The sequence below is a fragment of the Danio rerio genome, chromosome 5, assembly GCF_052040795.2.
Source record: "Danio rerio strain M-AB ecotype USA chromosome 5, GRCz13ab, whole genome shotgun sequence".
NCBI lineage: Eukaryota > Metazoa > Chordata > Actinopteri > Cypriniformes > Danionidae > Danio > Danio rerio.
The window spans coordinates 8,600,644-8,615,000 of record NC_141025.1 but is presented as its reverse complement, the minus strand read 5'-3'; the positions used below and the strand labels follow the sequence as shown (position 1 = coordinate 8,615,000).

General features: G+C 36.8%; 1 protein-coding gene across 15 annotated transcripts in view; it reads left to right on the top strand.

The window, feature by feature from the left end:
- pdlim5a (PDZ and LIM domain 5a) overlaps nt 1–14,357 on the top strand; it is a 134,749-nt gene that overhangs the window by 5,159 nt on the left and 115,233 nt on the right. For 9 of the 15 annotated variants that reach the window (XM_087251670.1, XM_087251668.1, XM_087251669.1 and 6 more), the window contains exon 2: nt 11,303–11,469. In XM_087251670.1, coding sequence (XP_087107796.1) covers nt 11,371–11,469 — 99 coding nt within the window. In that variant the 5' untranslated portion in view covers nt 11,303–11,370. 15 annotated transcript variants of the gene reach the window in all.

Below are 14,357 nucleotides of genomic sequence, written 5' to 3'. Positions count from 1 at the left end.
TTGGATTGTGACCCCTGGGTTTATTACGGTATGACACCGCAATAGGTTGCAACACATTGATTGAACAGCACAATGTTAAATTTTGACACTTTTACAGTACTCGCATGCATTAAAAATAAAGGCCACGATTGAACATAGAGGATGATCTACAAGTTTCGGTCTCCAAAATTAAACCAAGAATAGCCTTGTGCTGTAAACATTGTGCTCATCATTCTTATTAAGTGAGATTAATATTAAAGATTATATGATTTTTAGACTGTTGCACTTTTTTGTGTTGTTAATAAGTTTGTTTAAGTAGTTCCTATTGGTTTGTGTGCACTGTTGTGTACAATGTTTGTATGTTTATAACCACCTCAAAGTCAAAGTCAGCTTTATTGTCAATTCAGCCACATGTACAAGACATATAGAGAATCGAAATTGCGTTACTCTCAGACCCAAGGTGCTTAACATTAATATAAAAAAATATAAAAAATAGTGGAGTCTTAAGAAAAATAAAATTTACAGTACATTGTACATAAAATGTGGTCTAAAAATATACATAGATAATAAAATTGTAAACAATACAATGGCATTAAGGGCATATAGCATATGAGTGCAAAGTAAACCAGAGTTGTGCAGATAAACAACCTGCGCGGTTAGTGGTGGTTGCAAGTCACTGTAATTGTTATTTTGGGTATCGCGAGCTGAAAAGTATGGCAACCCCTGCTCTAGACATAAACAATATTGTCATTTTCTAGTTAGATTTTCTAGTTAGATTTCCAGGTTTATAAATGTCAACAACATTCAGATGACTGAATGAGTTGCTAGTCTGGTGTAGTTGCATTGATTCAGTGCAGACAGATTGGGATTAAATTAGATTAGTGTTGGGTCACGTACAGTATAGCCAGACAGTTTGTGTGTGTTGTTCATACAGTTGAAGTCCTGAATATTCTAATCTAGAATTTCTGTTTAACAGAAAGATTTTTTCAACACTAAACATAATAGTTTTAATAACTCATTTCTGATAACTAACTTACTTTATCTTTGCCATGATGACAGTAGATAATATTTGACTAGATATTTTTCAAGATACTAGTACTCAGCTTAAAGTGACATTTAAAGACTTAACTAGGTTAATTAGGCAAGTTGGGGTAATTAGGCAAGTCATTTTATAACAGCGGTTTGTTCTGTAGACGATCGAAAACAAATACTGCTTAAGGGGCTCGGCATGGGCCAGTTCTAACAGTATGTTAACCTTGGATAAAAATATCCCGGTTTCACGGTACGGTATTGTGGTTACTGCTCTAAAATATGTTCCATTTTTAAATGTCTGGGTAAAAGACAACTTTTTCCCCATTTAACACAATATATTTTATTTTAATGAACATTTAAAATATTTTGTAACAGAAAACAAGTCAGGGTAAATAAATGAACTAAATCATTAACTTCTGCTGTCTTCATCAGTCTCAAAAACACTGCTTTCTTTACATCTTTACGTCTTTCTTTTTTTAGGATGTAAAGTGAAACCACAGCACTGTTCAGCTCTATAGCATGCTTGGATGCTGGTTTATAATCGATTTGTTTTTCAGATGTTTGCTGAATCGTGGCCTGACCAATAGCTTTTGATGTGGAGATACTGTTGCCCTAAAAAAAACGAAACAAAATAATCGTAAAAACACATAAAAACTTAGAATATACCGTAGACTGTCAGAAATAAAGGTACGAGAGCTGTCACTGGGGTGGTACCTTTTCAAAAGGTAAACATTTGTACTTAAAGGGTCCATATTGAAACAAAGGTGTGTATTAGTACCTAAAATTTTCAAGAGGTGCGTATTTGTACCTTTTATATACTAGTATGTTCCCTTGAGGTATTAGTAAGGACTCCTTGGTTACTTTTAAAAAGTTACCACTCCAGTGGCAGCCTCTTTATTTCTGACAGTGTAGGAATGGTGGTGGTTTTAAAACCTTGATTTTTCCAAACCGAGGTAAACCTTGAAACCGGTTATCATGCCATGCCTTTTAGGGCGCTAATAATATTGACCTTAAAATGGTTATAAAAAGTTTAAGGGCTCTATTTTGACGGTCCATGTGCAGAGCGCAAAACGCAGGGCGCAAGCGCTTTCAGGGCGTGTCAGGACGCGTTTTTGCTAATTTAAGGACAGGAAATCTGCCTTGCGCCACGGCGCATGGTCTAAAAGGGTTGAGTTTATTTTCTTAATGAGTTATAGGTGTGTTTTGAGAATAAACCAATTAGAGTCTCATCTCCCATTGCCTTTAAGAGTCAGCTGCGTCACGCCAAGAGCGCATTCGCTATTTACAGGACGCAAAGTAAGTCTAAGTGGAAAAACTGAGCATTTCACAAGCAAACAGTTCACAGTTTTTTAACAGAAAGCTGTTAAACAGAGCATCTACTGCGTGAGAATGAGAGATAATGGATCTACTTTCACATTCGCTCTTGGATAGGGAAACCTTTACGCACAGACATCAATTAGTCTATTAATAATTGTGTTTGTTAAGCGCAAATTTCAAAATTTCAAAACTATTTCTAAATTCAGTTCTAATTTCCAGCAAACGAATAAATGAATAATAATAAAAAAATGTGCTCAAAAACCTGAGTTCTATCCTAAAACACATGCTGTGCCCCATATGGTCTAAAACCTGACAGGTGGGCAAATCTAACCCTGTTTTTAATAAAACAAATATAAATATGGATATAATAAATAATACTGCTAATAATAATAACATTATACAAAAGCAAATTGTTATGAATGAACTGAAAAAGCCTCCCGAGATGAAGAAGACATAAAAGCAGTGATTTTTCATGTTTATGTAGGCTAGAAAATAATATATTTTGTAATATTTTAATCCTTTATATTTATATCCTATATCTATTCTTGATATATCCTATATATATATATATATATATATATATATATATATATATATATATATATATATATATATATATATATATCCTTAATATTTAATTTTTTTCATATGTAAAGATATTTGCTTATTGCTCTCTTGTGTGTATTAAGCAGTGCGTAAGCGAGGCGCAACTCTGCGCCGGAGTTTAGACCGGGTTTGTTTTGGTCTAATGAAAAATCTATTATAGTTTCTCAAAATAGCAACGCGCCAGCGGTCCGCCTCAGAACGCCTTCCTTTTTAGACCAGAACGCCTATGGGCGCACATATGAGCGCTAATGCATTTGCTATTTAAACAGCGTAGCGCAACACCTCAAAACAACTCTTGCGCCAAGCTGAAACTACCAAAAGACTACTGCGCCGCGCCTTGCACCACACTGCGCCGGGTGTATGATAGGGCCCTAAAGCTGCTTTTATTCGAGCCAAAATAAAACAAACAAAACTTTCTCCAGAAGAAAAAATATTATAGGGAACACTGTGAAAAAATCCTTGCCCTGTTAAACATCATTTGGGAAATACTTGTAAAAGACAAGAAAAATCACAGGAGGGCAAATCATTCTGACTTCAACCATACATGAATTCAGAATTGTCTCATGCATAAGGTAGTAGTGAGTTATCTGTGGTGGTTAAATCTCTTTGTAATGCTAACGTATCAGATCTAAAACCAGTGGGTGAATGAAACGCAACACAACGCAACAATCTGCTTTTCTTGTGTCTTTTGAGCCACTGGATCTATAATGGCATGATTCTGGAAAAAGCTGTAAACTGGAGAGGCACTTAATCCAACAGTTATTATGAACACACACACACACACACACACACACACACACACACAGGCTGCGTGTATTGTTCTCGCTTTGGTCTCAGCTGTTCTCACTCAAGCCTAAAGCTACTTACTGCCAGCGCTCAGCGTGCCTCTGAATGCTCTATTGTGTGCGTCTGCGTAGATCATTTATCATATGTCACTAATGGGATTTTATTATTGTGTGTGATATTAGATGTGAGTGTGTGTGGAGGGGAACACATGGTGTTTGATGAGTTTTAAAGTATTGATATTAGGTTTGGGTCAGATACAGGACAAATTCCTTACTTATAACACTTACATACACACACAGACGGTCAGTGATCCTAAAAGCACCTCGTAGTATTAATATTTTGATGATGGATTTTGTCTTCCGCTTGTTCCTCTTGGATGTCTGTGGTGCAGATGAATGAGTGTGACGAGTAACGCGGTTGTCTAATGTCTATTTTAAAATCACCATCCAGATTGCTGTGACAGACATCGTCCCAGAAATGAGCATTCTATCCAGCATTCTACCCATCCATCTGTTGGTCTATCCATCGTTTGTTCATTTATTCATTCATTCATTCATTCAATAATTCGTTCATTTGTTCAGTTGTTTATTCATCCATCCATCTGCTGTTTCACATCCATCCATCCATCCATCCATCTGTGGTTCCATTCATCTGCAGTTCTATCAGTATATCCATCCATCCATCCATCCATCCATCCATCTATCCATCTATCATTTGTCAATGTATCCAGCCATTGACCATTTGACTATCCAAACGTCAATCAATCCATCCAACCATCTATTCTCCATATGACCATCCAATCTACTCTCTATCCATCCATACATCAATCAATACATCTGAGATACCATCCATCCATCCATCTGCAGTTCTATCAGTCCATCTGTCTATCCATCCCTCATTCATCAGTGGATCCACCAATTAGGCATCCATCCATTCAACTCTTTGACCATCCATTGGACCATCAAACCATCCAAATCTCTATTCATCCATCATCTACCTTTCCTTCCATATAACCTTCCATCTATCTGACCATCCAATGTATTGGCCATCCATACATCTATCCATACATCTGAGATTCCATCCATCCATCCATACATACATTCATCCATGCATCCATCTATAGTTCCATTAGTTCATCTGTCCATCCATCCATCTGCAGTTCTATCAGGTCATCTGTTCATCTATCCATCATTCATCAAATTCACCCATCAACCATCCATCCATCTGACCCTTTGACCATCCATTAGACCATCTATCCATCCAACCGTCTATTCATCTATCATCCATTCTTCCTTTCATATGACCTTCCATCCATCTGACCAGTGAATGTACTGTCCATCCATTCATCCGACCATCCATCCACCTGACCATCCAATGTACTGTCCATCCATCCGTCCATACATCCATATGACCATCCAATGTACTGTCCATCCATCCATCCATCCATCCTTTCGACTATTCGTTTGTCTGTCCATCCGTCCATCTTTTCATCTATTCGTTTGTCCATCCATCTGAACATCCATCTGACCATCCAATGTACTGTCTGTCTGTCTGTACATCCGTTCATCCATCTGTACGTCCATCCATCCATCAATCCACTATTCGTTTGTCCATCCATCCATACGTACATCTTTTCATCTTATCGTTTGTCCATCCATCTAAACATTCATCTGACCAGTCCATCCATCTGACCAATGTACTGTCTGTCTGTCTGTCCGGCCGTTCATCCATCTGTTCGTCCATCCATCCATCCATACATCCATCCATCCATCCATCCATCCATCCATCCATCAATCCACTATTCGTTTGTCCATCCATCCATCCGTACATCTTTTCATCTTATCGTTTGTCCATCCATCTGAACATTCATCTGACCAGTCCATCCATCTGACCAATGTACTGTCTGTCTGTCTGTCTGTCTGTCTGTCCGTTCATCCATCTGTTCGTCCATCCATCCATCCAACCATCCATCCATCAATCCACTATTCGTTTGTCCATCCATTCATCCGTACATCTGTTCATCTGTTCATCTGTTCATCTATTTGTTTGTCCATTCATCTGAACATTCATCTGACCATTCCATCCATCTGACCATCCAATGTACTGTCCATCCATTCATTCTACTGTCTACTGTTATTTTTTATGTGCTCAAGTGTTTAAACGTGTGGAAGAGGGTTTTTAGTTTTTCAAATTTTTGTTTGAATGATAATAGTGAATCTGCAGTCTGTGTGGCAATGGGTAGTTCATTTAATTAACGAGGAACATTAAATGCAAAGGTTTAGGAAACTATCTTAAAGTGACTTGGTAGTAGATCTGCAGTTTATCCTGAAGTACTATCTTATCAGTGGCCTGGAGTATCCTTCGTGATGCTGCTCATTCTAGCTGGTATGACGTCTTCCAAAATGGAAATCACAGCGCAACAGTAGCCAGACAAAACAATCACAGCATTGTATAAACATCTCTAATATTGCTATAATTGACCAATTGTCCATATAGTAATTGCCCATTACTATAATTTTCCATTTGGATTTGTGTAACTAGTGCAATATTTCTGTGATTGATAGCAGATGAAGAGTGCACTGACTAATGCATGATGACAGTACAGATCACATGTGGATCTCATCTCTATTCCAATGTTTACAGCAGTCTTACTCTTTTCCCATGGAGAATTACTGGACAGTATGGATACACATTGGCAGGCTAAAGCGTTCCCTCTTGGCAGGACGTCCAATCTGTCCCGATGAACATTCTGATCTTGATATCCTAATCTCAGAACCTTTGTTTTGGGGTTCTGGGGGCTTTATGATGGTTCCTCCGTAATGTTTGGCAGCACGTCTAAGGTCTGTTCCCAAAATATCCGAGTGTAAGCCTAGCATCCCCCATCCCAACCCCCAAAACACACACACACACACACCCTTTGATAGATGGGTATAAATTGAATTTCTGCCGTCTGTTTGGATCAGTTTGTGTCGGAGCTTTAGACTTGTTTCACAGAAGAGTTTTGTTTTCCGTTTTGGGAAAAGTGCTGCTTTCTAAAGGTAAATCCATGATTGCATTGTTTATTGTGCTGTTGTTGTGGTTGCCAGGTTTCAATAACATATGCAGAATGTTTACATTTATATATAATGATATATCAAAGTGTTTTTTATATAAAAATGTTTGGAGTAGCAGTAGATTTGTATTGTTTTAAAGCATTGAATACATTTATTTAGCAAGGATGCATTAAATTCATCAAATGTTAAAGACATTAAATGTTTTGCTGAAGATTTTTATTGTAATGAAATGCTGTTGTTTTGTTTTTACATTCAGTTAATTAAAAAATCCTAAAAATGTATTCCAGCTTTTAACCTGTTAGCCAGCACTCAATTTTGGGGATTTACACCTACCTAAATTTAAATAGTAACAGTTTTTGACTCCAGTAAGCTACAAACACAATTATTTATTATTGGAAAGAAGACACTTTGAGCTTTATTGTGGTAAAAGGGTAAGTTACATGTTAAAAAATATAAAAAGTTATATATTATAAAGTCATGAGAAAAAAAATTGTGTTCAATATTTGTTTTCCATATAAAAACACAGGAAAACATTAAAAAATATGACTTGAAAACCAAAAAAAAAAAAAAAAAAGCCAAAAAATTAGCTATTAAGTTTTATCGTTGTCTTGACATTAATTATTAATCAAAATTATTCCTGAGCAGGGAATCAGCATTTTTATTAAGTTCTGAAGAATCATGAGACTAATGACTGGAGAAAGGATGCTGAAAATGCAGTTTTGCATCACAGGAATGAATAACGTTTAATAATTATGTATATTTAAATAGAAAAGGGTTAGTTTAAATTGTAACAATATTTACTATATTTACTTTATAAAGAAATATATGAGAGCGACATTCAAAAATAACATGCGCACAAAAATTTTGGAGACGTCTGCATCCTCATACTGTATGGGGCATAAGAACAGGAAGTGTGTTTGGATATAAGTCAGTACTTTGACGACACTTCCTTATTATTGTTCACTTGTTCATTTGCTGGAAATTAGAACTGAATTTAAAAATAGTTTTGAAACAAATCTTTGTGCTTAACAAACAAAATTAAAAATGGAGACTAATGGATGTCTTCAGTGGAGTGCATTCAAAAACAGAAAGTAAAGGAGTAAAGTGAAGAGTAAAAGTAAAGAGAAAGTAAAGAAGCCGAATGGAGAAGGCTCATTCTTTATCTTTATGCTGCAATCGTTCATTTTTCCATTCAGTTTTTCCTTTTACAAAGTCCATCATGTAAATAGTAAATGTGCCATAGCACGACACAACTGACTCTTAAAGGGAATGTGAGATGAGCGTCTGATTGTTTTAATTCTCATTATTCTCAAAACACACCCAGAGCTCATTAAGAGGATAAGCACAACCCTGTTAGACCATGCGCCACGGTGCAAAACGTATTTTTCTGTCGTTAAAATAGCAAAAGTTGATCCAGACATGTCCTTAATGCTTTTGTCCCATACGCTTTAGACTTTGCACCTAGATCGTTAAAAAAAGCCCATAGTGTTAAAGCCAGAAGAAAAGTTTTGCAAGCATGCAACCATTTCAAAAAACACTTAAAAGCTGCATAAATGCAATACCCTAGCATTAACTTTTATGGGCACACTGCATACATTTTGTTTTTCAATTTATTTATTTTTTTTACAATTTAGTTTTAAATCGCATGCTTTTTCACCACTCTCTCTTTTTCTCTTTCTCTATTCCAAATGGTTTTTAATGTGTGTTATGAAAATCTAATTTGTAATTGTGCATATATAAGGTGTTTTTGGAGAATTATACATTTGTGATTTTATAAATATATTTTATAAATGCAAAGTTTAAGTATTGGTTGAGATATGGTGGTGTGAAAAAGTGTTTGCCCCCTTACTGATTTTCTCAATTATTTTCTTTGAAGTGAATTCCAACTTTTGAGGATCTTTTGGTCTACTTCATGTTAACGTGGACATCAGTAATCAAATTATTTGCCTTAATCTGAATATGACCATAATATGATTAAGTTGTTTAAATGAGTTGCTTTTTGAATGTTCCTTTCATGATTCCGTTTTACATGTTATAGCACATCATTCGATTAACATCATTACGTCACTGTGCTATCCATGTTTCCTTCGGAGTTTCAAGTAATTTTGGGTGTTTCATTGTTAATTTGTTGACTTCAACTGCAGTTTGGCACTTTCATTTTCATGAAGGAACATTTCATGCATGCCCCCCGTGACAAATGAGATAATGGATGAGTATGAATCTCTGGAAGAGTGTTGTTTTAATAAAATTTGAAACCGCATGCCGCATGGGAAAAAAATCCTTCGCATTTTGTGATGCAGGAGTCTGTGGTCCTTCACAGGTGCAGAGAATAGTGTCAAACAGCCGTGTGTGTGGAGCATCCTGTCACAAAATTCAGCTGTGTGTCGATTGGGGTGTTTGCATGTCTGTACTGCACTTCAATAATGCCACTAAAATTGGCATACTTCACATGTCTATATTCCATTTCTGTTTAGTTTCTTTATGACCTTAATCGGATTAAATAATTAAAAATTGCTGTTCAAATGGTAGACTCTTAATCAGAGTATTGTCTTAATCATATTAAAATGGGATTATTGGTGTCCACTGTTCATGTAAGCATACTCCGTGTCAGGCAGAAAACAAATCTTACCGAATTATGAATAATCCATACAAGCTGAAGCTGATCGGTCAATTCTTGTCACGTGACCTTCGGTGCACCTCCATTGGAAACAACAAACTTGATATGCAAATGGCCTCTAAAATGCCGCTGTCATTTGTGATCTCCATCAGTTGATCTTCTTGAACAGCCATGCTGGATTCACCTGACTTATTGACAAATGAGTTGCGGATCCATTCCTTGGCAGTTCCTTCACTTGGTGTTTTCCCTTGGCAAAGAAACTTCCCAAAGACGTCTGTTTCGTACTCATTTTGTTGCTTTTGGGTTAAATTTGGGCGCTAAAGTGACCGAGATGTAAGCGAAAATATAGTCATTTTTCAAAATAAAAGACTTTTCAAAATAAAAGATCGTTCAGGCTCAAATAATAATAAAATGGAAATAATTAATGATTTCTTGTACGGCCCGGCACCAATTGATCCACGGACCGATGGTTGAGGACCACCGAGCTAGGGGATAAAATGAACTACCATAGTACCGGTAAACTGTGCAACCCTAGAATTAGTGTGTATGGGTGTTTTGCAGTACTGGGTTGCAGATGGAAGGGCATCCGTTGTGTAAAACAAATACTGGATAAGTTGGCGGTTCATTCCGCGGTGGTGACCTCTGATGAATAAAGAGATGTTCTTATATTTCCCATTCATTTCCTATGGGGGTCATTTTTGAGCACAAACACCACAAGTGTAACTATTTTTACAACCACTTAGCATGTCTGAATCATGGCCTCAAGTTTCTTTTGTGTTTACATACCAAAAGCCAAAAAAGGATTTCAGACCATTTCTCCATTCCAGAAAATACTGACAATAAAATAAAAGGTTTAGCCTATTAAAATCAATGGCCTTTACAGAAATTGAATAAAGCTATAAAATCTATTTAACTTTAATCGTATTTGCATATTGATTAAAGTTACTATAGTTATTTAGTGAAGAGCAGCAAATGAATCTCTCATTGTGTTTTGTTTGATAACACAGGTGTTCATGTAAGAATGCACAGATCTATAATGAAGCATTCGACTACTTTAGTAACTGTGCTCATTTAAGAGAAAATTATTTGTGTTTAAAATAAAACACACAGGACGTGGCAATAAATAAATAAATAAATAAACAAACAAATAAATAAATAAATAATAAATAAATAAATAAATAATAAATAATAAATAAATAAATAAATAAATAATAAATAATAAATAAATAAATAAATAAATAAATAAATAAATAAATAAATAAATAAATAAATAAATAAATAAATAAAATAAAATAAAATAAAATAAAATAAAATAAAATAAAATAAAATAAAAAGAAGCATTTTTCTGACGGTCCCTTACAGAGCTCCGCTTAGTGCGAGGTCTCCTGGCTAAACGCATATTGCGAAGGCTTAAACGGAGCAGTGGTCGTATTGTTGAGCGAAAAAAAAAAAGAAAAAGACAGCTGTGAAACATAACCAGCTTTGTGTTTTTGTAGGAAACACACTTTAGATCTTTTTAGGGTAAGAGGTTTTTGAGTTATTGCCGTTATCACTGATTGTGTCAGGAATATCGAAAACAAAATTAACTTAACCACGCTCATTTCTGGCACCCTTCTGGATGTACAGCGTGCTTAGCATTTGCCTTTTACTGCCAATGTCACGGGCCGACCCTGGTTAGAGGGTTAATAATAAGTTTTAAAACTGCATGATGTGTTTACTTGTGCTATCTTTGACTAATATTTAAATTTATTTGATGATCTAAAACATTAAAGTGCGACAAACATGCAGGAAAAAAAAAGAAATCAGTAAGGGGGCAATTACTTTTCCACACCACTCTATGCCTACCTGACGCTTTTATAAATGAAGTTGTGTAAAGCTCTCTTTCTCGCTCTCTTTCTCTTTTCTCTCCCAGGACGTTCTGTGAGGAGTCTCAAAGTGTGTGTTTGGCAGCCTCTGCGGTGTGTTTTATATCAGACAGCTATGAGCGGTAAATACAGTGTGGTGTTACAGGGTCCGGCCCCGTGGGGCTTCAGACTGCAGGGGGGTAAAGACTTCAACATGCCTCTCTCCATTTCACGGGTGAGTCCGAACACACATGTACACACTCATTCAGACATGATGATACTCCCCTTCTGACCCCCCGACACCATCTGTGCCCTTTAATGATCTCACACAGCCTCTTTTTGTCTCTTTTCTTTGTTGAGGGGCCAAGCTGTTTTTAAAATGCGCATCATTTGTTTATTACAAGACGATATGTTCAGCTGTTCATGGCTGAGATGGCGGATGCCCTTTCAGCTGCAACCCATCTCTGGGAAACATCCACATACACATTCACACACACACTTAGACACTACGGCCAACTTAGCCTACTCAATTCACCTGTACCACATGTCTTTGGACTGGAGCACCCGGAGGAAACCCACACGAACGCAGGGAGAACATGCAAACTCCACACAGAAACACCAACTTAGCCGAGCCGAGCCTCGAACTAGCGACCCAGCAACCTCCTTGCTGTGAGGCAACAGCACTACCTACTGCGCAACTGCTTTGCCCCCCAATGTAATATATTATATACAGTATGATATAATACCCAAATAATGACTTAAAGTAAGTCTTTGAGAACGGGTTTCTCAAGCCAGGTGACGCATTAGACCAGGGGCTTATCTCCTGTTTCCAAAACGCACCACAAACTGCTTGTGAAACTGTTCTTCTATGATAATTGGTGATGAAAATAAATGATGTTCAATAAGATGTACTTGTGTTTAATAACTGTTTATTTAGTTAAACATGTTTTTGAACTGTAGGCCTACATAAACTCCAAACAGCGATTTTTGTTCACCTTAATCTGACTAAAGTCATAACTGAACTAAACAGAAATGCAGTTAAGATGTAGATGTCCTTGTAAGTATAGTCAGTAGTGTCTTCGAAGTAAGCGAAAGATCCAAAAGGGCATCCTGCTGATTTGATTCAGAAGGACACTTTTTTTTTCAAACGACTCACCGGCCAGGTATACATCCGCGCTAAAATATCAAAGTGAAAGTCATCATATCTTGCGTAGAACAGACCCAGCTGCCAACCTAACTTTGAGAATAGATTAATGGCGATATATATATATTTTTTAGTCCCGCGATAAGAGTCTCGCATTAACACAGCACAGCCCACCACTAGTTAATACACAGTGTGTTGTGTATTAATGTACACTGTTGCTGAGAAGCTTAGGATTTTTTTGAAATCTCTAATGCTCACAAATTGTCATTTAAACTCAAAATAACGGACTAAAATCTATTTAAAAAGATTTTAAAATGTAATTTATGCCTTTGATTTAAAGCAATTTTTTTACATAGATTCATCAGCGATACATGATTGTCCAGAAATCATTCTACATTGCTTATTATAAACAAACTATTTATTTATTCATAAATTTTTCTATGGCTTTGTCCCTGATTATCAGGGGTCTCCACAGTGTAATGAACCGTTAGCTATTCCAATATATATTTTACACAGTGGATGCCCTTCCAGCCACACCCCAGTACTGGGAAACCCCCATACACACATTCACACATGGACATGCACACACACACACACACACACACACACACACACACACACACTACGACAAATTTAGTTTTTACCTACATTTCATGTTTTTGGACTTGTGGGGGAAACCGGAGCACCTGGAGGAAACCCACATGAACACGGAGAGAACATGCAAACTCCACACAGAAATGCCAACTGACCCAGCAGGGGCTTAAACTAGCGACCTTCTTGCTGTGAGGCGACAGTGCTAACCACTGAGTAATCGTGCCGCCTATTATTATTATATAGAAAACGGCATCTGAACAGTATTTCTAAATATAAATATTTCGGAAGTTGCTCGCTCTCTGTTGAAATAAACGGCCGCTTGTTGCTTTGTCGATGTGAGTCGCTCGTAGTGTGAATGAGGCTTTACTGTCACTTTCAATCAGTTTAATGCATTATTGCTGAATAACAAACATTTATTTTAATGGTCACTGTTTGATGCCATTCAGAATCGTATATGGTAAAGCTGTACAGGTGTTCCTTATAATTATAGAAGTAGAGGGTTAAGATTTATATACCAAACCATATGATTTGTTCATATCTCAGACAGTTCCACCTATTAAAGTTTATGGAGATATTAATGACAACAGAACATGGGTTACTCTACAAATATATTTTTTATTATGGTAAGAATAAAGCAAAATAGTACACTTCTTAGAAAAGACCGATTTTTTTTTTTTTTTTTTTTTTTTTAGGTTTAGCCCACTCCACAATTCAAACATTACTGTCTGGCTAGTTTGTGTCCTATACTTATACTGTATGCTAAAAAGGCAATAATGGTCCTGACCATTATCACCAATAAAGCCTAGAAAAACAGGTCATCAATATAGTGTAAAACAGTGGTCCCAAACCCCCGGGCCGCGGACCGGTACCGGTTCGTGGATCAATCAGTACCGGGCCACAAAAGAATTAATTAACTTTAAGTTGGCAGATAAAGTAGCTGCATTTAAAGCCAACCTGGATTTGTGGGGACGGCGCGTGAACAGAGGTATATTGGACTTGCATGACATGCGTGTGCAGGCGCTCACGGGCTGTTTACGGGCACACACAAAGCTTGAAGGTAAACAAACAACGGCTTATCATAAGCATCATATCGATAATTATTTACACGGTGGGCATTAAGATGAACATATGAACGTTATCTGCCTAATTTCTAGCACCTAAATGTGTCTGGAAAAATATTCACAGGCTTTTATTCTCATAAACGGCGTGGATGGTAATGCAACTGACTGTTCTGATTGGCTAAAGCAGACGTCTCACGTCAGCACGTTCCAGACGTGCACGTGCTCTTTCTGACAATCTTCCTTCTGCGTTTACACAGAGCAGCATTCCCTCAAATTACCGGTAATGTTACAACTTCCCTTTCTGGAAAATAGCCAGAACGAATT